At 43.8% G+C, this 27,576-nt stretch overlaps 1 protein-coding gene across 2 annotated transcripts in view; it reads right to left on the bottom strand.

Annotated features, from left to right (window-relative positions):
• PRKCA (protein kinase C alpha) overlaps nt 1-27,576 on the bottom strand; it is an 866,216-nt gene that overhangs the window by 540,864 nt on the left and 297,776 nt on the right. For both annotated transcript variants that reach the window (XM_029599335.1, XM_029599336.1), the window contains exon 3: nt 3,239-3,321. In XM_029599335.1, the coding sequence (XP_029455195.1) occupies nt 3,239-3,321 (83 nt within the window). The remainder of the gene's footprint in view (nt 1-3,238; nt 3,322-27,576) is intronic.

The raw sequence follows: 27,576 nt of genomic DNA, 5'->3' as shown, positions 1-27,576 counted from the left end.
CATAAGAAAATGCCATACTGGGTCAGACCAAGGGTCCATCAAGCCCAGCATCCTGTTTCCAACAGTGGCCAATCCAGGCCATAAGAACCTGGCAAGTACCCAAAAACTAAGGAAAAAGACCAAGAAGAACTCGAACATGGAAGTTTTCCAAGAAGCAACAGTGCGAGCTCCTCATCTGCGAGATGACAGCTCCACAGGAAAAAAAAAAGAGAATGAAGAGGGATCCCGCATGGACACGTGGATAATGGCATGACAGGCTCCATCTGATGTCACCCACTTGTGAGGACTACCATCCTGCTTGTCCTAGGAGAAATATTAAAGCTATTATTGTTGCCAAGGGTCATCTATATTGTTACTTCTCTGATCCATTGTTGTCCTTCCTCTCTAAGGCCTGTAATGTTTAAAGCAGCGGAATTCAAGCAGTAGCCTGGCAGTCACATTGAGCTTAACCCTGCACAAATACAGGATTTGTAAAGTCATGTGAATATCAGAAAGTATTTTGGCTAAATAGCTTGCTAAAAGACAAATGTCTTCTCCCGCTACTTGCTGTTCGCCAACTGCTGTTCATAAGGTAGACAGAAGCAGAGAGAAGAAAAATATGGCATATGTAGTCTTTCCTATCTCTTTGCTCTTTGGCTTACTTTTTTTTTTTTCAACAGAAAAATACCATTAAATCCAAATGCAACAGAATAGATTTTGGACATGGCATAATAACTAGTGTATTCAAATAAGTGATCAATGACAAAGAATAATCTAGTCCACCACTCAATGCTAGAAGACAGTGTTGTCACCCAAACCAGTTTATTTTGGCACAATGACTGCTTCCTGGAACTTGTAAGCCCTGTTTTCAATAGGACAAAGAACCAGAATACATTTGGGTAGGGGAGGGGTAATTAAACCAGGATTTGATCAGCCTGTCACTACCGGCAGCACTTACCTAGAAAATCATACGCCTCAGGTCTAGTTTAAAAGCAATTGCAAGGAATGCCTGCACCAGTCTCATCCAAATGTAATTATTCATTATTCATGAATCAGCTCTTAAAGCTGATAACAATGAGCATTTCTTCCTTGGGCTCCAGATTAGTCTTTCCTTTCCTTTTTGGGGTTGTATCCAAACAATCAGAGTTAATAACATCTCCTGCAATATTTATTAATGAGCGAGGATCTGCCCACTAGTTTAAAAAAATAAAAATAAAAAATGGCCTCTCCTTGCAATCATTCTGATGACTCACTAAAATCCTGAGTTCATAAATATGTAATATCCATGGTCTTGGCTTGCACATATGCTGTAAATAAAACACTAGATTTGTCTGCATAACATGATGCAGCTCTTATAAAAATCACATGGGTCAAGGTTTACCCAGTTTCAACAAGCACAGTAGCAGCAGAGGCAAAATCCTTCCTAGCTGACATTTGTGAAAACATCTTATCTCCTCGACAATGGAAGAAATGTATCTGAACTCTTTAGCATAAAAAAATTTAAAAAAACAACCACGGAAGGTCTTCCTGCAGTAGAATTTCAGTTTGCAGTCCAAAGAGAGCTAGGTCTGGTTTAAAAGACAAAACAAATCAGCCCAAACCCCATAAATACTATGAACTATGCTATAAAAAGTAGCTCATCCCATTAGCACTATTATAAAACTTAAGCATGGCAGTCTGCATAACAGGCAAACTAGGAGGTGACTGGGGTGCTCTCCTGTCTCCAAGTATGTGAAAAATCCAATGTACTTGTTCACCTTTTACAAAATGAATATCAGGGCAAGACTACATCATATCCAAGCAACAATTCCTCTGTTCCGAGTACTAAAGGCCATCTACATGAAAAGATAAACAACGTGCACTGATCTAGATATTGCAGAAATAAACTACTCCCATCTCTGCCTCCTTGCTGTTTACTTTATTTTGTACTAATATTATTGCCTGACACATTGTTCCTATTCTTTCTCCTTTCTTCATACAGGGTAATCAAGATCTTCTGCTGCCTGAGGACTGGAAGAGTGGCCTAGCTGGAGCTTGAAGCTCTCAGTGCCCCTTTCTGCCAGCAAGAGTTCACCCTGGGGCAGGATAACATAGCCTCTCAAACTAGATAGGAGCTTTAAGACCATGATCAACAATAGCAATCAATCTCCTCGGGCAAGGGCTATTTTTGTTAAACTTTCCATTATCAAATTAATTCTTTTTATTGTTAAATTTTATATTCATAACACAGCTGGCAATAGTGAGTAGGTTGTTGAGGCAAGTATAAGATGTAAAAGGTACCCAGGAAGTAAGTAACGCTTGGAGCACTCAACTTATAATGAAGCAGCAAGCTAAAAATGTTCTTATTATTCTATCAGATTTGTAAGGGAGAGCAGCAAAGATGATCAAGTTTGCAAAGATCAGAAAAATAGTTGACCATGCCAGTGGCTGGACCCAGGTATGTTAACAGAATGGTAGAAACTCCACTGCATTTCTTCTTTCCTATGAACTGGTGTTACTAGCTTATGTCCCATTTGTTATTTGTTTGGTAGGGTTTTTTTTTAATATTTATTATTGTAGCCAGGTTTTAACCTCCAAATGGTGGACTATAAACTTTATCTTAAATTCATTAATATTTACTGTTCATCCTATTACTTCTTGCAACAGTCATAATATGAGATGGAATATTTTTAAAGCAATGTAGTTGTTTAACCTCCCTACTTTACCTCTTAAGATATACAGTATACAGGACAAGCTGTACAACAGTTACAAGAAAAGGAGAAATTGCTCTAAAAACCAAAGTGTCCCTTAATGCCAACTCGTTATGGCCTCTATTCTGTGAAATTTTGAAACCTTCAAAAGAATATCTGCACAGAAGTAAATTTCTATGGGATATTCTCTGGCACTAGCCCAAATTAATTTTTCCAGTATGAGAAAAAAAATGTTGCAAGCCGAACATCAACATATATTTGCTCACACTGTAAGAAAGAATACTGTGAGATCAAGGATTTAATGGTTATTTGTGGCTAATAAGAACTATGACCGCATGCATTCTTAATTTCAAGTTTACATTTTGGGAGGGCCTCCTGATTTGTCTGCTTTCTTTTGAACATAGAACTAAATTTCTCATTAACTGCAGAATGCACGTGATTTTTCTTAACAATTCCAAGTTGGTTCTGTTAAGTATCATTACATTTTTTTTTATTCAGCAGTATTCAGGTTTGTGCAGAGGGTGACAGCATTGTCATTTGACAGAAAAGGAATCTCCCAATGTACTCACGTCAGTGTCAGGCCCTTTATCGGCACCAGGACAGGAAAAGGTAACGAACTCATGGCACCTCTTGTGAACCACAAAACAGCAGACTGTGGAGAAGGGAGAGTAGGGAGCATGATTAATGGAGAGAAGAGGAAATTAATAATGGCAGACATTATAATAAATTAACTTTACTTAAAAGGAAATAGTGCTTTCATTCTTTACCCAAAAGTTAGAAAAACTAAACAATCATTTTGAGACTTGAACATGTCAGTTACACTGGACGCTTACCGTGTGGTATCTTCTGTATCTGTAAATTTGCTTTTGGTTATGGGTTTGTCTGAGGTATTTTAGACTTTTTTTTAAATTATTATTTTTGCTTTCTTGCAACTAAGGCTTTAAATTCTTGTTGTACTCAGCTAAAAAGAAATATATATATTTTTTATTCTCTTGCTACAAATCATACTTTAAAAAGTGCAATTTTTCTTTACTGTCATTCAGTACCAAAGAACGTTATCACTTTCAGCCTGAGCTACAGTCATGGTGTCTCCGTACATAAGAATGACAACCATATTCTGCAAATGAAGCCCCTGAAGAAAAAATTGTTATAAGGTTTTTCAATCAGAAAAATCATATGTGGGAGTAAAAAAATTGAATGAGGCAATTCATAAACAGAGACCAAGGGACAGCCCTCTTGTCATGCTCAGGATGGATTGTGAAAGAGCAGAGCAGAGACGCTGCATACCTCGGATAACCTGTCTTACAAGAAAACGGTGACAGGAACCAAAGGAAGTGTGGGTACCCCAAAAAAAAGGACACCCTATGAAAACTATTGTCAGAGTGGCTGGATGGATGTCAAGATCAATAAATAATAAATCCTGTTACAATGTTATATTCATTATTCTATGCCAAAAGTAGTTTTGTATACAATACCATCGGCAAGTATCATTTTTCTTGTTTAACGAGGTTGCTTCTCACCTTGCTCATTAATAATTTCCTATGATGAAAAATCTGTACAAGGAACACGTTCTTACCTACATAAAAGCTGTGAATTACCATACTGGGTTAGGCAAGAAACAAAAAGTCAGAGGGTAATGTTTGTGTATAGTGCTGAGTTACAAATATTACTACAGCCTCTCTCAGTATTTCTAAACCAGTTTTCCTGATAACTGACAGTGGCAATATTTTCTAATAAGCTCAGCAGCAGCCTTTGCTGGAAATAATGTAAAACAAAAAGATTAAGCATTTGCAGTTCCAAGTATCTAAGCAAAACAGTAGTCTAACGTACCAACAGAATGATTTAAGAATCTGCAAAATACTGCAGGCAGCCCTTCGGGATGCATACCTTGTGCAACTATTACTGGAAAATCTTTTTCCAAACCATAGATTTTCCTGATGATGCAAGATCAATACAATCTGATTATACTATGCTTTAGTAACTAGGTTCAATTTTCAATTTTGGGAATTTAAAAAAAATGTAACATTTACAAATATGGAAAAGCAAATGTTGCTTACCTGTAACAGGTGTTCTCACAGGACAGTAGGATGTTAGTCCTCACATATGGGTGACATCACAGGATGGAGCCCAATCATGGAACACTTTTGTCAAAGTTTCTAGAACTCTGATTGGCACCTACTGGGCATGCCCAGCATGGCACTAAACCTGCAACCAGCAGGGGTCCCCTTCAGTCTTTTTTAAAGCTACAGGAAGTACTGAAAAATAAAATAAGAAAACGTTATGAACCCAACACCGCGGGGTGGCAGGCGGGTTTCATGAGGATTAACATCTTGCTGTCCTGTGAGAACACCTGTTACAGGTAAGCAACATTTGCTTTCTCACAGGACAAGCAGGATGGTAGTCCTCACATATGGGTGAGTACCGAGCTGAGGATGTCCGAGAAATGCACCAAATGTACCCATATGTACAACAGGCACTAGGACTGCGGTGAAATTTGGTAGAGAGCATCCTGAACCCTAAAGGGCAGGTGGAAGAGTGATGGTACGTCAAGTTGCAAAAAGGTTGCGCAAGACAGATTGGCCGAAGATAGAATCTTGTCTTCCGGCTTTGTCTAAGCAATAATGGGCAGTAAAGATATGGAGAGAACTCCAGGTAGCAGCCCTGCAAATGTCAGGAAGTGGCACCGAGCATGGGTGTGCTATTGAAGTCGCCATGGCCCTCACAGAGTGTTCTTTAACACAGTCTTGAAGTGGAATGCCTGCTTGCTGAAAGAAAAAAAGATATGCCGTCCGCTAACCAGGAGGAAAGAGTCTGCTTACCCACAGGCTGCCCCAATTTGATGGAATGGAAAAAAACAAACAATTGAGTGCTTTTCCTGTGGGCAGCTGTACGATATAGATAGAACGCTAGAGCCCGTTTACAGTCAAGGGTATGCAGAGCCTGCTCTCCTGGATTGGAGTGGGGCCTTGGAAAGAAGGCAGATAGTATAATGGATTGATTAATGTGAAAGTCTGATACTACCTTAGGTAAGAACTTAGGGTGAGTGCGGAGTACTACCCGGTCCTGCAGAAGTTTAGTGTAAGGCGGATAGGTAACTAGGGCCTGTAACTCACTAACTCTGCGAGCAGATGTTATTGCCAAAAGAAAGATCACTTTCCATGTGAGATAGCGAAGATCACAGGATTGGAGAGGCTTGAATGGTGGTTTCATGAGCCGACCCAAAACCAGATTGAGGTCTCAAGAAGGGGCCGGAGGGCGCAGAGGAGGCTTGAGGTGAAGCAAGCCCTTCGGAAAATGTGTTATGAGGGGTTGTACTGAAATAGTAACACCCCCGACACCTCTACGGAAGGCGGCTACCGCACTGACATACATTCTGATGGAGGAGGTTTTTAGACCTGATTCTGACAAGTGCCAGAGATAGTCTAGAAACTTCATGGTGGAACAGGTAAAGGAATCAAGGGATTGAGAAGAACACCATGATTTAAAGCGGTTCCATTTGTAAAGATAAGATTTTCTCGTGGAAGGCTTCCGTGAAGCAATCAGGACACGGGAAACTGGCTCTGAAAGGTTAAGTGGCTGAAGAATTAACATTTCAACATCCAGGCCGTCAGAGACAAGGCCTGAAGATTGGGGTGGTGTAGGCACCCGTCGTTCTGAATGATTAGAAGTGGGTCCTTTCTCAAAAGAATGTGCCTGTGAATGGAGAGGTCCTGAAGTATTGGAAACCCACTTGGCGAGGCCAGTGAGGTGCTATCAGGATCATGCGTCCCTTGTCCTGACGTAACTTCACGAGAGTCTTCAAGAGAAGTGGAAGTGGAGGGAATGCATATAGGAGACCTGTTGCCCATGAGAGGGAGAACCCATCTCTTGGCTAAGAGTTTTGGCTGCAAGTGAGAGAGCAAAAGTTCTCTACTTTGCGGTTCTGAGGTGACGCAAAGTTGGAATATTGAGTCCGCTACAGTGGGGTTGAGGGACCACTCGTGCAGTTGAAAGACGCGACTCAGCTTGTCTGCCAACACATTGTCCACTCCCGGCAAGTAGGTGGCCCTGAGGTACATCGAATGGGAGAGGGCCTCCGCCCATATCTGTGCAGCCTCCTGACATAGTAGGTAGGAGCCCGTCCCTCCCTGTTTGTTGATGTACCACATGGCCACCTGGTTGTCCGTCTGAATGAGGATGACCTGGTTGGAAAGGTGATCCTGAAATACCCTGAGAGCATATCTGATTGTTCGCAGCTCCAGGAAATTGATTTGGTGCTTGGCTTCCTCTGGAGACCAAGTTCCTTGTGTCTGCAAATCGGCAACATGGGCTCCCCAGCCAAGGTTGAAAGCATCGGTGGTGAGAATTATTTGAGGGTCTGGAGCCTGGAAGGGCAGGCCTTGGAGGAGATTGATCTGATTTTGCCACCAGGCTAGAGACTGACGAAGTGAGTCGGTGATGTGGACAGTGGTCGACAGAGATTGGACAGACTGAGTCCATTGTGACCTTAGAGTCCACTGCATGACTCTCATGGCCAAGCGGGCCATTGGGGTAACCTGTACTGAGGACGCCATGTGTCCCAGCAGGATGAGGAAGTGGCGTGCAGACGTGTGGTGCTGAGACTGTAGATGGTGTGCGAGAGAGACAAGAGTTTGCTGTCGAGGCAGAAATGCCTTTGCCTGCAAGGTGTCCAAGTCTGCCCCTATGAATGATAAAGTTTGAGATGGGACTAAGCAGGATTTTGCGTAGTTGACGAGAAATCCTAGCAAAATCAGAGTGTGTAAAGTAAGACGTAGGGACGACAGAGCAGCTTGCTGAGTGAGAGCCCTGATCAACAATTGTCTAGATAGGGGTAGACGTGAACACCTTGAGTCCTGAGGAAGGCTGCTGCCGCTACTACTACTACGAGGCACTTGGTGAAGACTTGTGGTACAGATGCCAGGCCGAATGATAGCATTCGGTACTGATAGTGCTTGGGGCCTACCAGAAATCTCAGGACCTGCGATGAGATGAAGTTATCGCAATGTGTGTGTACGCGTCTTGGAGATCGAGAGAGCAGAGCCAGTCTCCTTTTTGCAGAAGAGAAAGGAGGGAACCCAAGGTCACCATCTTGAACTTAGATCCAGGCGCGTAGGTCCAGAACCCAAGGTCACCATCTTGAACTTAGGTCCAGGCGCGTAGGTCCAGAATTGGACGAACGCCGCCTGATTTGTTGGGGATTAGAAAGTACCGGGAATAGAATCCTAGGCCTTGTTGGGAGTAGGGCACTGGCTCTACTGCTCTGGACTGAAGGAGGCAGGAGATCTCCTGCTCCAGGAGAAGTGAGTGGTCGGATGTTCTCCACGTCGGTAGAGGTGGGGAGTCCGGTAGGATGGAGAGAAAGTTCAGGTGAAAACCTTGCGAGATTATGGCAAGAATTCACTGGTCTAAGGTGATGGTGTGCCACCTGTTGTTGAAATGGCACAATCGACCTCCCACTGGTATCTGAGGCAGTGGAAACTGGCTGCTGCTCTCTATGCAAGAGTCAAAAGCCGGAAGCAGGGTCTGGCTGAGGAGCTGCCTGCGGCTTTTGTTTCCACGATTGACGAGACTGGGCCTTTTGGAAAGGTCTCGTGGAACGAGTTCTAGACTGTGGTGGATAGGATTTCTTTGGATGGAAGAATGACTTTTTAGTATCCTTCCTGAAAGGCTGTTTGGAGGAATACTCAGAGGGCATCAGAGAGAGCTGGTGAAGGGTCTCATGATGGTCCTTGAGTTCCGCCACCGTCCGCTGAATCTGTTCGCCAAACAGATTGTCCCTAATGCAGGGCAGATCAGATAATCTGTCTTGTACTTTAGGGCGCAAGTCGGAAGACCTAAGCCAGGCCCATCTTCTTGCCGAAATAGCAGTTGCAGATACCCTGGAAGCAGTGTCGAAGATATCATAAGAGGATCTTATTTCATGCTTCCCTGCCTCAAAATCCTTGTGTACCAGGGTTTGAAGCTGTTCCTGGAATTGCTGAGGCAGGGACTCTGCAAAGTCCTGTATCTGCTTGAATAAGACCCTGTTGTACTGGGTCATATACAGCTGGTAGGAGGCAATCCGAGAGATAAGCATCGATCCCTGAAAGACACGCCGGCCAATGGCATCCAGGAATTTCTGTTCCTTACCTGGGAGAAAGGAAGAGTTGGGTTTTGATCTTTTTGCCCTTTTTTGTGCAGATTCTACAACCACAGATTGGTGATCCAGCTGAGATTTCTGGAATCCTGGGGCTGACTGGACCAAATAAGTGGTATCAGCTTTTCTGTTGACTGGAGCAACAGAATCAGGGTGTTCCCAGTTCTTTTTGAGGTGATCCAAAAGAACCTGGTGAATAGGGATGAAGGTTATTTCCTTGGGAGCATCCAGGAATTGTAACAACTCCATTATTTGGTGCCTATCATCTTGCTCAGTCTGTAATTGGAAGAGAACCGATTCAGACATTTCCTTCACAAAATTTATGAAGGACAAGTCCTCTGGAGGAGAACGCTTCCTACTTTCGTCAATCCAGGTGTCATAGGGATCAGCACCTGTCCCTGTAGGAACCTGAGAAGGATGGGCCGATGGTATTCCTGAAGGTCCTGGTCTAGGATCTGAAGGCATCAAGGGAAGTACTGGAGGCACCGATGAAGGCTTCGAGGGCACCGGTGCAGGCATCGAGGGCATCGATGGATGGATCGGTGGCACCGATGGGCACATCGGCATCGATGGTTGAGGCATTGGAAGGACTCCCGATGGAAGAATGCGGAATGGTGTTTCCCCTCCTGATGACAGGGTAAGCAGGGAAGGCACCGGAGCCATCAGTGACCCAGGATCCATCGGTGGAAAAGCGACTATGAGCACTTCCATCTTAGAGAGCAGCGGTGCCAATGCTGCCGGAATGGGATCGATGATCGGTTCCGCAACCGGCACCTATTTCGGCACCGGGGGACCATCTGGTCCAGTTCTTCACGGAGACCTGGAGCAAGCAACCCCGGCTCCGGAAGGGAAGAAGGAGGCAGAGGCATAGCCGGAGGGACCACCGTTAAAGGCAGAGTCGCGGCTCCCGATACCCGTCCATGTGAGGGTTGCCTCGGTGACCCGGTCGCAGAAAGGGTCGGTGCCTTTCTGGACGGGGTTTCTTCGATGGCGGCTCGGACGATGGCGAGGTCGATGATTTTCCTTCAACAATGGTCCGAGACTTCCGGTGTCGATGCTTATGTTTTTCTCTAGGATCCCCTTGGTCCTGCGGGGGAGTAGAGGTAGTCAAAGACCGAGAAGTCGTCGACGCCAGATGGTCACCAGCCAGTGGCCGATACTGGCGCAAAGTGGATGATGCCGGTTCAGACAACGTTGACGCAATAGATGGCGTTGGAGTTTGAGAACGGAAGAGAAGTTCCATTTTCTCCATTCTGGCCTTGCAACCTTTTGGTGTCATTAAGGCACATTTGGTGCAAGTCAAGACATCATGCTCGCACCCAAGACACATTACACAGACTTTATGCGGGTTTGTTATGGACATGGTGAGAGTACAGTCCGGGCACCAACAGAACCCCGATGCTATGGCCTTTGAAAAATTTAGCCACGGGACGGTCGACAGCCAGTAGGCCTCGAGGGCCAAACTAGACGAGAATCGACCGAAAACGGGTAAAAACTTACCGAGGTACTGCAGAGTCAAAAATTCAAAGGAGGGACCCCTGTGGGATATGAAAGTTTTTAGTAATTCCGTAAGGAAAATTCCTGTCAGGAATCTGTGTGCTCCTTAACCCGCGTGGCTACTGCTGCGCGGAAAAAAGAAGACTGAAGAGGGACCCCTGCTGGCTGCAGGTTTAGTGCCATGCTGGGCATGCCCAGTAGGTGCCAGTCAAAGTTCTAGAAACTCTGACAAAAGTGTTCCATGATTGGGCTCCATCCTGTGATGTCACCCATATGTGAGGACTAACATCCTGCTGTCCTGTGAGAATATTTTCATCAAATATTTATTTCCACAATTTCTATTCCACTGATCCCCCAACCTCAGCAGATTACAGTCAACATACACAGTAATGTATTATTATTATTATAATTATTATTAAATGAAAAACAGAGTTCTTGAAAACTAGTCTGTTAGTCTAATGGAAAAAAAAAGGGATATTAGCTGACCTTTTTCTGCATACTGAAATGTGTAACATGGCAGCCACCCTGCTTAGTATCAAAAGAAACTCATTTGTAGATATCAATTACTTCCTTCCTCCAAGTTTGGGGAGTTTCTCCTCCCATTTCATGGTGGTAAAGAATCCCCAAAATTTCAGTATTCTTTACACCCTTCACATGACAGTGCACAGCTCTACCGCTGAGCCACCGAGCTGGCCCCTGCTCATCAGCACTATTCTTCATTACAGCCAAGAATTATAATTAACAGAACCGCTGCTATAAATAACAAAACTACATGCTGAGGTCTTTTGTCCTATCATAAAGCACTGACAGCCCCAAACCATATGGTTATAGCTGCAGATTTCATGGCTTTCATATATTGGTTGACAGTGATAAAGCTTTTAGCCTTGTCCCCATTGTTTATGTCGTCACCATCCCCACTTAACAAGATGTATTGGTTTATTATCTACAGTTTGTCACACATTTACTTCCATTCATCACTGCATATTTCCTTCCACTATTCAGACAAACAGGGCCTGCCCCACCATGCAGTACGATCCATGCTTTTATTTGCTTTTCTCCCATCATTACGTCATCACTTTTCCAAAATCATCTAGCAGCAGTTCTGTATTTTGAAGGGAGTGTCACTGAACCCTCTGAAAGTCAGTTAGCGGGACAGAGATGGGTGCTACAAACCTGTTATACACGTGCCCACCCTCTCTCCCACGTGCAAACTGCACAAGTCTCTTCTGTGATGTAGGTTTGCTGTGAATTCACTAGCATTCTTGTAACATGTTTACTCCTGTATGGCTCAGGTGACCTTTCATGCACAGGTCATTACACTTTCAAAGTAATAATTCACTGTAGCCGATTTGAGCATTCATTTTCTGCAGAACCTGTTCAGTCATGACAGTGTAGTGTTACTATATAGCACTATATACACCCCCCCCCCCCTTTGGAAGATAATTACTAGCACAGGCCAAGGTCCTCCGATGTACATAACAGAACTATATGGCATCAGTGCTCCAGCAGCCGCCCATCCCTCTCTCATTTTTCTGCCTACTTTGGCAGGAAAACTCCCATCAAGGCCTCCAGCATTATCTGGGGGAGGGGGGGGGGATTCAGCACAGGGAGATAATTTACACCAGCAGGACACAATGGGCAGCTGCTTCATGCTGCTGCACTCATTGCACTCTCTCTCACCCCTCCACCCACTTTATTCAGTAATCCAGTCTTATTTACTTAGTAATACTCAGAACAGTAACCGGATGTTTTATGCACATTTGATGTTCACTGGATATTGTTAGTCACTTTGTGGGCTGAGGAAGGGGGTGTTTTGGCCCAGCAGTTTTGCTATGCTCCTTTGGGCTTCCAGCTCACTCAGAACCAGGGCCGAGAAGGAATATTTCCCCCTAATTTAGATTCTCTCCCAACTCACTCAGGCCAAAAGAACATAAATTTTAAATTTTATAAATAAAACATACACCAAGGACTCCCATTCCAGAGCCCTGTAATATTGGGACCTAAATCCGGACACTAGGTGTCACAGCTGTGCAAGGACTCGAGACCTCCCTTCCCACGCAGGGCCATCGACACTGCTTCCACAGCATCCCCAGCCTGCCCTGGGAGAGGAAGGCCTGACCTGAGAATAATGAGCCAAGCCCTCTGCATGGCAATGCACAACACTGCCACTGTGCTAACAGGCTGCACCTCACTTTCTATTTTGTCACAATAAAGCTGAGCCACTCCAACCCAGGGGCGTATCTTACCCCGGGGGAGAGAAGTGTCCGTCACCATCCTATAAATTGCTACGATTTGTGGATGAGGTGTGCCACATCAGGTGGGTGGGCCTGCTGCAGAACCAGATGTGTTTGAAAGCACAGCGGGGGGGGCTGCAAGGCTTCCCAAGGATCCATTTTTTGCTATTACTGTGGTGGGCTTGGAAATTTCGAATGGTTTGGCTTAATCATGGCAAGGGGTCGCACGACCTTGACAGATGTTTGGTTTGGGTGTGGAAGCTTTTAGTTAATTTTTAAAATAATGCTGTGGACTTTTGATTCTACGTGTAGCTTGCTTATTGACTAGTAGAATCGGGGTTGTGGGGAGGGAACAAGCAAACTGATGGAATATTACAGCTGCCCATGTTAAATATTTAAAACATTTTTTAATCTTGTTTCGTTCCTTTCCTGTATGCCAGAATCTCTCTCCCCACACTCCCTGGGTGGTCATACCAGAATACAAGTACATCATAGGTTCTGACGGATGGGATTTGCTGAATGTCAAAAATCAGCCGGGGGGGGGGGGGGGGGGGGGGGGTAAGAACATAAGAAATTGCCATGCTGGGTCAGACCAAGGGTCCATCAAGCCCAGTATCCTGTTTCCAACAGAGGCCAAAACCAGGCCACAAGAACCTGACAATTACCCAAACACTAAGAAGATGCTACTTATGCAATTATTAGCAGTGGCTATTGATGCAATTATTAGCAGTGGCTATTCCCTAAGTAAAATTGATTAATAGCCATTAATGGACTTGTCTTCCAAGAACTTATCCAAACCTTTTTTGAACCCAGCTAAACTAAATGCACTAACCACATCCTCTGGCAACAAATTCCAGAGCTTTATTGTGCATTGAGTGAAAAAGAATTTTCTCCGATTAGTCTTAAATATGCTACTTGCTAACTTCATGGAATGCCCCCTAGTCCTTCTATTATTCAAAAGTGTAAATAACCGAGTCACATCTACTCGTTCAAGACCTCTCATGATCTTAAAGACCTCTACCATATCCCCCCTCAGCCGTCTCTTCTCCAAGCTGAACAGCCCTAACCTCTTCAGCTTTTCTTCATAGGGGAGCTGTTCCATCCCCTTTATCATTTTGGTTGCCCTTCTCTGTACCTTCTCCATTGCAACTATATCTTTTTTGAGATGCGGCGACCAGAATTGTACACAGTATTCAAGGTGCGGTCTCACCATGGAGCGATAGAGTCATTATGACATTTTCCGTTCTATTAACCATTCCCTTCCTAATAATTCTTAACATTCTATTTGCTTTTTTTACTGCTGCAGCACACTGAGCCGACGATTTTAAAGTATTATCCACTATGATGCCTAGATCTTTTTCCTGGGTGGTAGTTCCTAATATGGGGTAAATCTAACTATGCCACAAATTATTTCTAAAGGCTATACAGCACGATGTAAAACAATATTGACAAATATTCAGACAGTGCGTGTTATATACACAGTAACAGAACTATGTCCACAACTTTAAAAAAAAACCCGAAGCCAGTCAAAGTTTGTTTAGCTTTTCTATATGAAAAAACAAACACAAGATAGAAAGTCCTATAATACGAAAAGTTAAAGGAAGTTTGTCACTAGAAACTAGAAGTGTTTTAACCTGTTGCCATCATCCTCTTCTTCCATCCAGCTAGCAGAGAGCTCAGCAGAAGTTGAGATGTGCCCTAGCGCTTAGAACAGTGGGGCAGAGAACCAGGAAAGCCAGGGTTTAAATCCCATTTCTCCCACCGAAGCTCCTTGTGGGCAAATCACTTCAACCTTCTTCACTGCCTCAAGCATCAGCTTTTGACTGTAAGCCCTCTGGGGAAGGGGGCCTAACCTACCATACCTGAATTTGTAACTTGCCAGTAATTACATCCAAAATCCAAATCCAATGCGGGAGGTCCACAGTAGTTAGGAACATACACCGATGAAAAAGATGCACTTGGTTCCTGAACCCATCGGCTCGTTAATATTCCCTGGCACAGGCTTTACAATTAATAAATCTGGTGTGGTACTAACTTAATCTCTCTCATTATTCAAAGCAACATCTCTTGCAGTCTTTCATCCGAGGAATTACCTTACAGTGACCGCGTGGCGCTCTGCTGATAATGAGCCGCTGTCACAGCAGGCAAGACAAACGAAGATTTTTTTTTTCCAAGAGCTGACAAGCATTTCAGCTTTTCAACGGGGCAAGTCCAAAATAAAAAGTTCACCCATCCATCAGCGACTCACAGTTTAATTGTGGCTGCTCCACAGTCCAGCAGATCAAAAGTGACTACACGGACATGAGAAGGGAAATTCTAGAAGTGAGAGATTCTGGGTGGGAACCAAGCATTGTTCTTTTAAGTGTTCACTTTGGTGATCTGCGATTTAAAAACCATATCTAGTCTTCAAAATAAATTGTTCCAAGTCACAATCCTGCCCAAAATCATTTTTATAAAGAAAAATCAAGAGAATTCAATCTGTATCTATACAACTTATATTTACATATACATACTTTCACGCACGCGCGCACACACACACACACACACAATTAGGTTTGTCATTTATCTCACGATAATATATTGACAATAATTACTGATCTCTGCCTAGAAGAATGGTGCATTCAGCCCTTTGCTCCAAGACAAGAAACTCAGCACTTGCCTTCCCATCCTGGAAAAGAAATCTAAGTGCATTACAACCACTCAACAGTTACCACAGCTCCCAGTCAAATGGATGGGTCGAGATGCACTGTTCTGGGTCCTACTTCATATATGAATTTATAGTTTTGAATGATTTCTATTAAATTTAACATGTCTTTCTTTTTATCAAATTAAATCCATTACATTTTCTTTTTCACTGAAATCTTAAAAAAAAAAAAAGCTTCCAAGATCAAAGGAAATAAGAATGGAATAATGTAAGAGATATGGGGTAATATTCATAAACATTTGTGTCTGTAAAACATGGTTTAATGCATGCGATTGGACTTTTTTTTGAATACTTACCTGGGGGTCGTGCAACTTCATGCCTGCTTTTACTTGTACTTGAAGGAGGCGCCTTCAGGGGCAGGGAAACTATTCACGTGCATGCTTTGATTTTCTAAACTTATGTGCATAAATGTACAACCACATTTACCGAAAGGCACACGTATGCGCTGCACAGGGCTCCGCATACCCCCTGCCAACTTTCAAAGCGGATTTAAGTGCCTAAGTCTGCTTTGAAGGTTAAGGCTGAAGTCTGCGTGTGCATTCTACAAATGGGCTGTTATAAAAGCACTGTCCCTAGGCTTGTTTTCACAGGAAAATCATTAACTACAAATCAGCATCTCCTTATGAAATGAAGTCAAGCTAATCATACACCCCAAGACAAAATTCAACTGGGAATCTCTCTCTCTCTGTCTCCAAGACATCACATCCATCTTTAGTCACTGTGTTACTAACCCTCCCATGTAAGGAACCAGGCACAGCAGCAGAGAAGTATTAATGGGAGCTCTGCAGCAATGTAAAAAGATGTAAATGAGAGTGCAGACCTAACGGAGAGAAGTCAGTAAAAGGCCTTTTGCACAACCTGGTAGGCCCCCCTATTTCTGCTTAGCTGCTATCTACACCGGCCTCCAGATTCTGGGTCAGAAGGAATAAGGTTTCAAAGTGTTCTGGATTGAGGCCTTTCTGTGGGCCCAACATCTGAAATTATCCAAAGAGGCCGAACAGGAGGTTTAGAGTTCACAGAGGCCCCACTTCTGAGCGAACTACGTGGGTTCAAAAGCTCGTATTCTATGCCATCATTTTATTTGAAACCAACAAAAGCTATCAACCTGAAAAGAACATGGGTTTCTCCACAGCCAACACAGCTACCAGAAACTCTACTTTAAAAGCATTCTGGGCATATCACACTGTCCAAAACAAGAATAGAAAGCCCACGTTGGCTCACCTGTTCTTTTTGACCTATAGTTAAGGTGATCATTCGCCTACCACTTTATGATAAAAAAAAAATTATACAGTATTCACTGATTTTTGGCTGCTTATATTCCACTTTGCAAAAAACATTGCTCAAAGCTGAGAACATAAAATAGCATGCATCACTTTGTATATGGAGGGGACGGAAGAGAGTTTGGTACAAATGAAAGGGCGCAGGGAGTAACAGCCAAAGACAGTACCTTAATGCCTTGACCTTGTTTTAAAAACTAAAACACATGCAATGGATAACCTTGGTTTCATATTATAACTTGAATCTGTAAGGTTCATTCATTTAAGCTGTTCCCCTTCCTGAATGTTTACGGCCAATAAGAAGGGACTCATCACCATGGCTCAACACTCCCCCAAGAAATTAGTTCTCAAATTAATGAAAGGATAAACCCCTCTCTTCCACATTACTGCCCATTATATCATGAACATTTAAACCAAGCATTATTCCTACACATCTGCCCATTTAATTCCTTGATTAGTTCTTAAAAAGGCTTTGCAGAACTCTAACTTATAATTTATTACATTCTGCACCCCAGGTGAATGCAGAGCTATTATGAAACCAGTGATCATCAAATCCTGGAAGAAGACAGTTAGCTCTTTTGCATTCACTCCTCACAGCATACTAATTATTTTAGGCCTACAAGTGGAATCCACCTGATGGCTCCAGGCATCCTGATTTCAAGAAATTAAGGAGTAAATATTCAGCCACTAAGTGGCTATTAAGTTAGCCCGATACCCATATCCGGAACTTAACCAGGATATTCAGCAGCACGGCTGCGCCACTGAATATACCCTGATAAGTTACAGCTAGCAGAGTTCAATGACAAGAAACCAGACATCCTTAACCTGGAGGAGCTTGACAATGGCCAGTCTCCGGCATCCCTTTCATCTGAAGACCTCGACGGAACCGACAGTTTCTCAGATGTCGATGGCTCGGTGTCCACTGGTGCAACGAGATCCCTCAATGCCGATGGATTGGTCATCTCTGGCCCAAAGAGGAACTCCATCTTGTCTAGTCGGATCTTGTGTTCCTTCGGGGTCATCCTGGAGCACATGCTGCAACCCCGGACGTCGTGTGATACCCCAAGGCAGAAGACATCTATCATGGGGGACGGTACCAGACATGGTCTTTGTGCACCAGGGGCATCACTTACATCCCAAAGTGGACATGTAGTCATGAAATAAACAGGACACGAGATCAAAATCTATGGCGGCAGCCTTCAATGACCGCTGGGCACCAAACACTGCCGGCCCAGGGGTATCAACTACGAAAGAAAACTTACCAATAAACATCAAAAAACCTATCTAGGATGCTAATGGGATAATTGGGGGGTGGGGAGGAGAAACCAGATGTCGACCATGCGAGGCTGCAAAGCCAAAAATCGGGAAAACGAAGTTTTCCAGAAACTGGTCAAGTAGGCAAAAAGTTTAAAAAAAAAAAGAAGTTCTCACTCAACTGGAAAACAATAGGCTCCACAGAAAAGACTGAAGAGAACCCCGCATAAACGCATGGTATAATGTATGCTGAGCATGCTCAGTGAGGCTCAGTCAAAGTTCATGAAAGTTTTCCATGCCGGGCTCCATCCAGTGATGACACCCATGTTTGAGGACTGTTATCCTGCTTGCCCTCGGAGAAAATAAGTGTCAAAACAAGTCTTGCTTGTAGTTTACTAGAGTGTTCAGCTACACAATCATCATGCAGATGTTGCAAATAAAATGCCCAACTATATATTTTCCAAAGCAAGGGTTCTAAACTCAGTTCTCAGGACACACCTAGCCAAATTTCCAGGATATTCACAATGAATATGCACAAAATAAATTTGCATACAATGGAAGCAATGTAGGCAAATGTGTTTCATGCATATTCATTGTGGATATCCTGAAAACGTCACTGAATAGGTATGTCCCAAGGACTGGGGTGAGAACCCCTGCTCCAAGATAATCAGTATAGAGAGTACAGCATGAATACTCCCAACAACACTGTGTTGGGTTAGGTTTATCACACCCCATGATTGGTAGGTACTTTGCCTGGAAGCTGACCACAACATCTCAGGCTGCTCACTGGATAAGATTATGACCCTTAGATGACATTTTTATTGGCAGAAGCTCCCAGAATCTCCTCAGGAGATATAAACAGAAGGGACAGGAGAGGTAATCTGCATGAAGCAGTAGTTACAACCCTAAACACCTTGTTGGGCAGACTGGATGAGCCATTTTGGTCTTTTTCTGCTGTCATTTATGATGCTAGCTCAGCCAATAGGCATCAGAGCTGTAGACAAAGAACTCAGGAGCTGCACTGGCCATTGATGGGGCATTAAATGCACCAGGAATAATTAAGAGCCATCAATATCAGGCCAATGCATGGTACCAGGACAGGGGACATTGCAGCAGCAGCACGAATCCCCCAAGCATTACCGTGGGGAGGACAGCTCATGCTCACCATAGTTCCAGGAATCACATTGGTCTCCTTGTCATCTCTGGTGCCCAGGAAGGCATGTCCTCCCCTCCTGCCTCCTAGTCTGTGCTGGCATTGACAGCTTTACAGGAGAAGCTGGGCAGTAAGCTCCAGGAGGCATCGATGTCAATGCAGACTAATGTCAAATCCGATGGAAATGAGCATTGGCTGCTCATGTACCATGCATCTTTCCAGCACATAGGCGGGTAAAGCTCATCCAGCGCACAGATGTTCAGGCTGGCCTCTATGGTCAACTGAGGTCCTCTGTCGGGTACTCCCTGCTACCCAGGTGAGATAATGATCCAGGTCCATCATGCCCATGGGGTTCTGACAGGATAGTCCCAGATGTGTGATGACAATGATGGATAGCATTCCATTTGAGTTACAGAAGGAGGAGACTTCAGGACCAGTTTGTGGATCCATCCAGGGATATTGTAGTAATTTAATTTATCTGGGTGTCTTCCAAGAGACCCAGATAAAGTGGGGTCTCCCCTTTCTGTAGCTCCTGTTGATAAGACGGAAGAAATGATAATCATGTTCAGGCTCGATGAATTGAGATGTAGCAGTTATCGTATCAATCAAATCCACCCTCAAAAAGACCAAAAGGTTTAGGATTCACTCTAGTACACTTAGCACTCTTGGGAGGAAGATGTATAGGGGGCTCAGTGCTTGCATAGCTTCCTATCAGACCTTCAGATCACAGTATATGTGAAATCTGACACAAAATGGGAAGTAGTTAGAGCAGTTCCTTCAAAGCACCGTGATTCTCTAAAGTCACTAGTGGATGAAGTGCTGAAGTGCTGAAAATGTTTGATCTATTCCATTTTTGATGTTTTGAATACCATGTAATGGAAAGAATCTCTAGCAATAGGGTCAAGGAAGCAGCAGCTCAGTGATAAAGTAACTGTGAACCCTTCTCTACTGCTGCTCTAGACTCACCATCCACAGCAAGAAGATTCCGACGACAACACTGTCCAGTGTCCATGCTGTTAGAAACCGATGCTCTGTTATTTTACTTTTATTCAAACAACAAAAGTGCAAAGCAGAAAGAATGTTCACAAAACATTTATTTACCTCACATATTGCTTTATTAGATAAACCGATGTGATATGTAAAATCGAACACCAGTATATAAAAATTAATAAATAAATAAATAAAAATTAAGCTGCTGCAAAAGTACAAGTAATTTTATCAGAGTAATTTGATACAAAATGTGAAACAAGATTCTGCAGCTCCTCCTCTTCTGATCGTTTATATCATTTAGTACAAATGGTAAAAAAAATACTAGATGCCAAAGACACTTTCATTAAATCAAATACCATCTTTTCACTCTGTGAAGAGGAAAAAAGTGCACTGTTTGAGAGAAGTCAGTACTGTGTCTTCATCATCTGCTGCATCTCTGGGTATCTAGAGCCCCAAACCATGTCACTGCATTTCTAGGTGTACCAACTATTGGCTGCCATGCTTTTGACCACTCCTCTTCATTTTTCCACCTCTCCAATCTTTCTGCAATGCTAGCTCTGCTGCAGACCTCTGTGCCATGAAAGCAAAGACAGATCTGCCCATCCAATTCCTCTGCAAAGTCACTTATGAGTCACTGACAGAACTGCTCCCTGTGCAGACCCCAGTGCATCACACTTGTCGTCTCCTGGGCAAGTGAAGTCTGTTTATCACCATCTTCTGCTGCCTATTACTCAAAGTTTCTAACACAGTTTACCATTTACAAAGCGGCACAAGAAAAACAGATACCAGTCTCCACTCTTACTGAAACTAATTTATGCTGCACTGTCAGCACAGAGCACAATACACCATATCAGTTTGATTAAATGGACTATATGCAGTGGCTGCATAATTTCATACCGAATTTTTACCTACTCTATAGCGATGGATGGATAAGAATGGACATACACATCCAATGTCCATTTATTAAAGCAAATTGCTGTAATTTTATTCAGTCTGGGGAAATGAACAGAAAGCCAAGAGAATCAGTCACCAGTGAAAGCAAAGCATTAATTTTGCATTTTCAAAGAGCAAATGATACCGCTGTGCACTGAGGGCAAGCTGCACTCACAGCTATAATCTGTTCTGCCAAGAAAGATGGAACAATCTTCAGTGCTGAACCTGTTATGTAGAGGTGGCCAGTGAAAGAGAGAAACAGTCCAAAGAATATATTAAATCTTTAAAAAAAAAAAACCAGGCTCTTTCTCTTCTGAAATCAACAGACAAGTGAATTGTTTAAAAGATGACAGAGTCTCTCAGTCAGCCGCTAATAACTAAAAGCACATCTGTTCTCACAAGCTTTTAAGTGATAATGCTGTTGGTAGTAGCTAGGACTTTTTTTTTATTATTTTGACAGACTGTATATGTTAATGTTTTGACTGTATTTTACTTTTGATTGTTATGATTTTATTTGTATTGTAATCCGCATAGCATGATTTATTGCTATAAGTGGAAAAAAACACACTTTAAAATAAATAAAACGTCTATCCCAGGGTAAAATCCCATGAAATTTAAATGGTAGCTTAACTGCTGTTTTAAAAACTCTGTGGTATGAAAATAAAAATATAGGGTGACAAACTATACTGTATATGGAGAATGCTTCACATTTTGATTTAAACTCTGCCTGGTAAATCAATTCCTCCAGTCCGGTGTATGTCAGTAGCGCTTAAAGATATTATCCTCATTCTGGCATCCCAAAACATCCCTTTAATTAGCATTTAAAAGTTGGCCATCTCAAGTTATCTTTTATTTGATCCACATTTCCCACTTTCTCTTGCCATTAAATCCAATGGACTGCAAACAGAAGATGGGCATAACTCCTATAAAAATGGTTAAATTGTTCTTAACTGGTAATATTCATTCCTTGAGTCCTACTAAACCATTCCATTAGGGATTATCCACTTCCTCAGCTGGAGTCAGACAGCCCACCCCCTTTTCCATGATCTCACTCTGGCCATGAAGGGGGAGTGGTTGTAGGTCCTTGCCAATAGCCACCTGGCAAAACAACTGGACAAGGATCTCATTCTTTTGCCCTCCTCATATTCATATATTTTTGTATATCTATCCTCGAGGTCATTCCCTCTCTCAGAGGAGGGTGGAGAGGGAAGAGAACAGGGAGTGAGAAAGATAAAGCCACACACACAGAGATACTTTGGGCATCCCTACTTAATTGCCCCTCTATTCCTGGGTGGGCCCTGGTCTGGTCTAGCAGGACTCAGGGAAATAAAATTATCAGACGAGAACAATTTTTCCTTCATTTTCACTTGCTGAAGCAGTCCAGACAGGGCGAAAACAGGGCTGCCTTAAGAACACTGGATCCAAAGGCCATCTCTTCCTTTGCCCGTACATCAAGCCTACAGTGCTTAGAAAATGAGTACAGGAATAACCACATAGCAGCCCTACAAACGTACCCTAGGGAGACCCAAGATGCTTCTGCTCAGGATGATTCCTGTGCTCTTGTAGAGTGTGCATGAAGCACGACTGGCGTTTGCCTACCATTGAATACATATGCCAAAGAGATGGCTTCCTTCATCCATCTTATTGTGGTTTTGGAAGTCTCTTCTTTTCATGGTCCTCTTAACAGCACCAAAAAAACCCATCCAAGCTCCTAAAAGGATCCATCATTTTTAAGTATCTCATTATTGCGTGGCACATGTCCAGTGGTGAAGGCTGTCATTCTTCCTCTTGCATGTTAGTAGGAACGCCACATGTTTCAGAAGAAATAGAGATACTACCTTAGGAAGGAATGAGGGCACCAGTTTGAAACTAACCGAATGAGACAAAATTACTAAATAGGGCTCCCTACATGAGACAGCCTGAACTCTGAAGTATGCCTGGTGAAAGAGAACATTACCAGGAAGGTAGTTTTTAACATGAGATCCTTGAAGGATGCTTGCCTCAAGGGTTCGAATGGTGCTTCCATTAAGGTTTTGAAGATCAAGTTAAGATCCCACTGAGGAAAGATTGGTCTGAAGAGTGATCAAATACACTTAACCCCTTGCAGGAAGCACATCATGTCAGGATGTGCTGCTACCTGGACTCCCTTAATGTGGCCTCTGTGGCAGAAAATGGCCACCACCTGCACCCTCCAAGAATTGATTGCTAAGCCTTTATCTAGTCCCTTCTGCAAAAAGTCTAGTATTTGTGAGATGCCCACCTTCCAGGGAAAAAACATCTACTCTCCCAGTCATAAGCCTCGAATAGCATCTAGAATCTAATGTAGGACAGTGAGGTTAAGTTCTTATGAACTTTCAGCATGGTTGTTACTACTGCCTAAGAGTACTCCCTACTTCACAATCTTGCCCTTTCAAGAGCTAAGCTGTAAAACAGAATGGAGATAGGACTTCCATCTGAATTGGGCCATGCCAAAGCAGCCTCTCATTTCTGGAGAACTGCAATGGGGTCCCCACCAGGATTCTTATAAGGCCTGCATACCACAGTCTTCATGACCAATTGGGAGTTACCACTATCACCATCGAGGGCTGAGCTTCAATTTTAGTTATGACTGTACCTACCAGAGATCAAGGTGGGAATACATGGCTAGAGAAGGCATTTACTCCACTGAAGCCAGCTTCTTTTCACTGTGTGAAAAATTAGGCGATGGTTCCGGTCAAGCCCACAGCTGGTAACCCCCATCGCTTCATTATCCTCTGGAATGCTTCCTGGCTGAGTTCTCATTCTCCAGGGTCCAGCTGATTCCTGCTAAAATCATCTGCTTGTGTATTTTTACTTCCCGCAATGTGGGATGCTGACAACTGATCAAGTTCTCTACTGCCTAGCTGAGTAGCCTGCTCACTTTCTCCACAAGCATGGGGCTACATGTGCCCCTTTGCTTGTTTATGTATGCCAGTACCGTGGAACTATCTGACAGAATTCTTATTGCCTTTCCCCATATCCTTTGTAGGAAGACAAGGAGTGCCCATCTAATGGCTCTTAGCTCTCGTATGTTTATTGGACAGAGAGTCTCTCCCTTGACCAATTCCTTTGGGCCAGCCAGCCCTGACAATGTGCACTGCAACTGGTCATACTGCATCTGTGGTTAGCAGTATCCAGTCGGGTATTTCCAGTAATACTCCTTTTGCAAGGTTGCTGGGAAATAGTCACCAGATCTGACTCTCTTCTGCCACTCAGGAGACCCAGACATACATCGTAGTTTTGAGAGACTGGTGACCAGTAAGCCAACAGTGACTGGTGTAGCAGATGCATATGTGCCCTGGCCCATCTATGGCAGCCATTATGAGCCCCAGCAATTGGAGGTAGTCCAATACCCTGGGAGAATATAGGGCATAAGAGATTTTCTCTTGGGTAGCAGGTATAAATGACCTTCCCTCGTGTTGGGGAGCACCTAAGAACTTTAATGACTGGGTGGGTTCCAGGTTGCTTTTTGCATAATTCACTACCCAGTCCAGATTGTCTAGAAGCCGTGGCTGAGGCTTGTCGGTTTTTCTAGGTGGTTTTGGCTCTAATGAGCCAACTGTTCAAGTAAGGATGAACCAAAATCCTTTGCTTACAGAGGGCTGCCACTATAACCACAATGATCTTGTTAAAGATCCCAGAGCTTATTGCAAGCCCATAAAGTAGTGCCTGAAACTGAAAATGTTGGCCTAAAATGCAAAAATTAAGATTTTGAAAAAAAGTTTTCATGGGAATGTGGATGGTAGGCCTCTGCCCGCCATGACCGAATGGAGTGTCTTCATTCTTAAATATGGTACCCTCAGGTAACTGTCAATACCTTTTAAATCTAGAACAGGCCAGGTCAAAATATATCATTCTTTTTTGGATCTACAAAATAAACAGAATAGCCCCCTTGGCCCCTTCTCCTGAAGCAGAACAGGAACCATTGCTTCCAAATCCCACAATTTTTGCTGTTTCTTTTATTGCTACCTTCTTGGCTTAGACACACAGGGGAAATCATAAATACTTTTGGGCACTGGAGCAATGCACTCTGTCTTGTACCCCCTTGCTGTTATGTCTAGGACCCATTGGTCCTGCATTATATGGGCCCACTCTGCATAAACCGCACCATGGGTCCTACTGGTATTATCAGCAGAAGGGCCCACCTGATATCATTATGGGGAGTGTCCACTACACCTGCGGCTGCCGAAGGGTCTGACACTGGCTTCTTGGCCCCTTGAAAGGACTGAGACTTGCTTCTTGCTGGGTAAGCTGCTGCTAAGCTTAACGCCTTCCCTTTATGTTGATACCTAAATCGCTGCCACCTAGGTCCCTGCCGGCTTTTGTTCTCTGGGAGTCTTTAGGGCTTGGCATCACCCAGACCTCATACCAGGTTCTCCAAATCTTCAACAAACAGGAGTTCCCCTCTTAAAGGGGAACTTGCACAAGCATGCTTTGGAAGCTAAGTCCACTGTCCAATTGTGCAATCAAAGCTGTCTTCTGGATACCATCCCAGAAGTGACTGAGCTAAAGACCAATCTAATCAGGTTGTACATTGAGTCTGCCAGGAACGCAACAGCCAACTCTAGATTTGTGGTTTCCTGGCTATCGGGCAGATACTGAATCCAGTATAAGGCTGCCCAAACCACATAGCTCCTGCAGATCAAGGCCTGAACTACTAATGCCCCTATAGAGAAAGCCAGCTTAAGACTGCTTCTGTTTTCCTGTCTTGTCGGTTTTTTTAGTGCCATACCTCCATCTACAGTAATGATAGTTCTCTGGGCCACTATTGATATCAGTGTGTCCACCTTAGGGATTTGCAACAATCTACTCTTCTCCTCCGCAAGGATGGATACCACTTCTTCATCACCCTGCCTCCTTTAAGTTCTCCCTGAGGAGACTCATTCCATCAATGCCATCTGCCTCAGGGTTTTGTGCAAGAGAAAGGTCTGTTTCCTAATACCCTGTAAGATGGGATCACAATAGGAGACATCACGGTGCTTGAGATTTTCAAGGCCACCTGGACTCTGGTGATAAGGGTTGTAAGCTCCCCTTTTCTAAATAGCCACACTACTGCGGCATTCTGTTCATCTGACACACACTGCTCTTCCTCCTGTGAGCTTCGGGCTGCACTCTGTCATAATTCGTCTGCCAACCACACTTCTACAGAAGTTACAGCAGGGGAGGCCTTTACTCAATTCCCTAAGCGTTTATGGGCCCCACTAATGCCCTTCAAGGACCCCAGGTCCCTGAGCCCTCGATCTGCTGCAGGACCAGGCCTCTGCATAGCACAGAAGGCCTGGTGCATTAACAGTACAAACTCTAGGGGAAAAATCCCATGTGATGGCTTCCTAATGGGCCCCTAGCTGGCTCTGGTCCAGGCCTATTATACTGATGCCTGGGGCTTCCTCAGAGCTCCCTTCCAATAGGGCAGACTTTGGGTCTAACTGTCCTGAGGGCAGCCCTTCTTCCTCCCCTAATGCAAGGGGAGCATTCCCCACCAGTATTCCAGCCTCCTCCCATGGTCTATCGCTACTTCAGGAGGGCTTCCTGCTAGTCTCTTCTGAGGAGGCTGGCAACCTTTTTAGTCCCACACACGCACTTGCATCCATAGAGCATGCTGAAGCTGCTCACTTCTCCTCAACCCCCCTTTGTTTGTTTGTTTTTTTTTAATTTTGTCTAGTCCTAGGTCCACTCAGATCCTCCGCTCCCTAGGGGAGGAGTGGCTAACTTCAGACCTCGAAAGTTATACATAGGCCTGGTTTTCAGAATATCCACAATGAATATGCATAAAATAGATGCATACAAAGGAGGCAGTGCATGCAAATCTATTTCATGCATATTCATTGTCGATATCTTGAAAACTTGGCCTGTCTCAAGGATCTGAACTGTCCATCCCTGCTCTAGGGAGTGTGTGTATATGTGTGTGTGTGGGGGGGGGGGCATCCTAGAGTGGTCAGTCCCACGCAAACAGAGATCTACCCTTAGGTGCCTGCAATCAGGGAAAACCACCTGGAGTCTGCTACACTGGGGAAAGTTACCCCAAACAGTAATTGCCCCAGGAGTCTTGTAGAATCTACCAAATTGGAGACACACCCCTGACTGGAAGAATTCCAATATTTCATCTACCCTTGTCTGCAGCTGTAGGAGACAGGGACTACTGGCAAGGGCCTATGTCTATTCCCCCTTCATGGCCAGAGAGAGGTCATGAGAAAAGGGATGGGCGCTCTGTCTCAAGCAGCTAAGGAACGGGATAATCCCAAGTGTAATGGACTTGTCTAGCAGGTGAAAAGGAAAAAAAGTTCCCCTGAATCATCTTCTGAAGTTTCCAAAAGTCAGCATGTAGAAAGCAGCTAAGTCAGCATGGAATCATGAGGGTGAATCTTAAACCTCTAGATGAATATTCTGGTCTAAAATAAAAGGCATAAGGGCAAACAGAGAATCCTTGACAATGTTCCCAAACCTTTACCACTCAAGTCAAATTTATAAAAATCTGAATATCAAGCATGCCAATTATTTTGAAAACAGTCATGCCAAATGTTCTACCAACAACACGCTAGGCTCAAGAACTCAAAAGAACAAACTCTTTCAAACAAAACCAGAAGTACTGCATAAGTAGGGTGACCATGCTCATGTGGACAGGCTTTCTCAGTCCTAGGTTTTTACTCTACTATATGCATTAGAGATGCAGGTCTGCTTTTCTTAGGGAAAGCAATAGGGAAATCAGACCGA

The sequence above is a fragment of the Rhinatrema bivittatum genome, chromosome 4 (assembly GCF_901001135.1).
Source record: "Rhinatrema bivittatum chromosome 4, aRhiBiv1.1, whole genome shotgun sequence".
Lineage (NCBI taxonomy): Eukaryota > Metazoa > Chordata > Amphibia > Gymnophiona > Rhinatrematidae > Rhinatrema > Rhinatrema bivittatum.
The sequence above is the reverse complement of the archived record's forward strand: the minus strand, read 5'-3'. Positions and strand labels throughout refer to the sequence as shown.